The 1,745-nt window shown below is 42.3% G+C and overlaps 1 protein-coding gene across 4 annotated transcripts in view; it reads left to right on the forward strand.

The window, feature by feature from the left end:
- Positions 1–1,745, forward strand: part of APLF (aprataxin and PNKP like factor) — a 90,188-nt gene that overhangs the window by 45,767 nt on the left and 42,676 nt on the right. For all 4 annotated transcript variants that reach the window (XM_006021488.3, XM_025201451.1, XM_014518900.2 and 1 more), the window contains one exon: positions 1,107–1,279. In XM_006021488.3, coding sequence (XP_006021550.1) covers positions 1,107–1,279 — 173 coding nt within the window. The remainder of the gene's footprint in view (positions 1–1,106; positions 1,280–1,745) is intronic.

Raw genomic sequence — 1,745 nt, forward strand, 5'->3', positions numbered from 1 at the left:
TGATATCTACCAGCCCTGATGGCCGGGGACCTGGAATCCTGAGCGAGCCTGGGAAAATCCAAAGACCATGATTCTATCACAGCTGGACTTTTAAAAACTTCCAAAGCAGTCTTGATCATCAGCATTATTCAGATTGCTCACGAGTCACCAGAATTCTTCAAAAATGTGTCTCCCTGGGACACCTGGCATCCCTGTAGGTCATGGGTTCCCAAAATGGTACGTGTACCCCTGGAGGTATGCAAGGCATCTATGGGGGTGTATGGGAGCAATTGTGTAATGGTGGATTTAACTGTCATTATTATAATAATTGGTGCTTAGGGGGTTAAAATATAAAGCCTATGCTGGTAGGGGTACACGGGCAGCTGGTAAATGTGGAAGGGGGTATTCAATAAGAAAAAGTTTGGGAACCTCTGCTCTAGCTGCTGGGCCATTTCTCTCAGATGCCTTTGCAATAAAGGAATTGATTTCCCCATTACAGGCAAGCAATGCCTTGGCTTACCCACCCATTAATTTTTCTTTCTGTGTATGCGGGAGTGGCAAATCTTCTTGTCCTAGTGGCACAATAGCAAAAGAGATTTATCAGTTGCACCGTCTCCATTTCCTTGACTAAACCATATCCAGAATCATAAAGATGTGTAGATTATGTTACGCTCTCTGTATATATAATGATTAATAGTAACATAAATTAATACAGCATAACATGGGCTTCTCAACGAGATTACACGTGCTCTATCAATGAAATAAATACAAGAAAATCTGTATGACGCTCCATGAGCCTCTTCCCACCTAGTGTTGGTGGGGTTTGTGACAACCTCCCTCTAATATTTATTCACAGAGCTTAATGTTCTGAATATCTGATTAATATTCTCACAAGGTGGTCAGGAGATGAAAAATGTATATTCAGTTAAAATGGTTGGTCAAAATGTGGATAGACAAAGTAGTTACTTGATTAGGCCAGGACACACAGCTCAGCAACCTGCAACTTAACTGAAAGCTCCAAATTTTTAATGGGGCCAAGATTTGTCATCTTGGAGATTGTAATAAAAATAAATAAAATTCATTGCAGGAAGTTAAAGTATTGAAATTACTTTTATGCTTGTTCCAAGGTTGCAGAGAAACAAGAGGGAAAGAAAAAAACAGCAGGGAACTCTCAGAATCAAAAGTGAGAAATGTTCAAGTTAGAAAACGATTAGTTACTGAAGACATTGGAGAGGATTGTGAAGACACAGAGCAAGATCAGGGAAAGAAGAGCAAAACTACTGAAAAAGACACATCGCAGGTACTGCTTATTTGCTTGTTGCCAAGTCACCTTATTTCAAGTATTATTCAATGCAGTTGACAATACCATAGGCCTCCTTTTATACATTATATCATAGATTCATAGATGTTAGGGTCAGAAGGGACCTCAATAGATCATCGAGTCCGACCCCCTGCATAGGCAGGAAAGAGTACTGGGTTTAGATGACCCCAGCTAGATGCCTATCTAACCTCCTCTTGAAGACCCCCAGGGTAGGGGAGAGCACCACCTCCCTTGGGAGCCCGTTCCAGACCTTGGCCACTCGAACTGTGAAGAAGTTCTTCCTAATGTCCAGTCTAAATCTGCTCTCTGCTAGCTTGTGGCCATTTTTTCTTGTAACCCCCAGGGGCACCTTGGTGAGTAAAGCCTCACCAATTCCCTTCTGTGCCCCCGTGATGAACTTATAGGCAGCCACAAGGTCACCTCTCAACCTTCTCTTGCGGAGGCT

This window comes from Alligator sinensis, unplaced genomic scaffold, assembly GCF_000455745.1.
Source record: "Alligator sinensis unplaced genomic scaffold, ASM45574v1 scaffold939_1, whole genome shotgun sequence".
NCBI lineage: Eukaryota > Metazoa > Chordata > Crocodylia > Alligatoridae > Alligator > Alligator sinensis.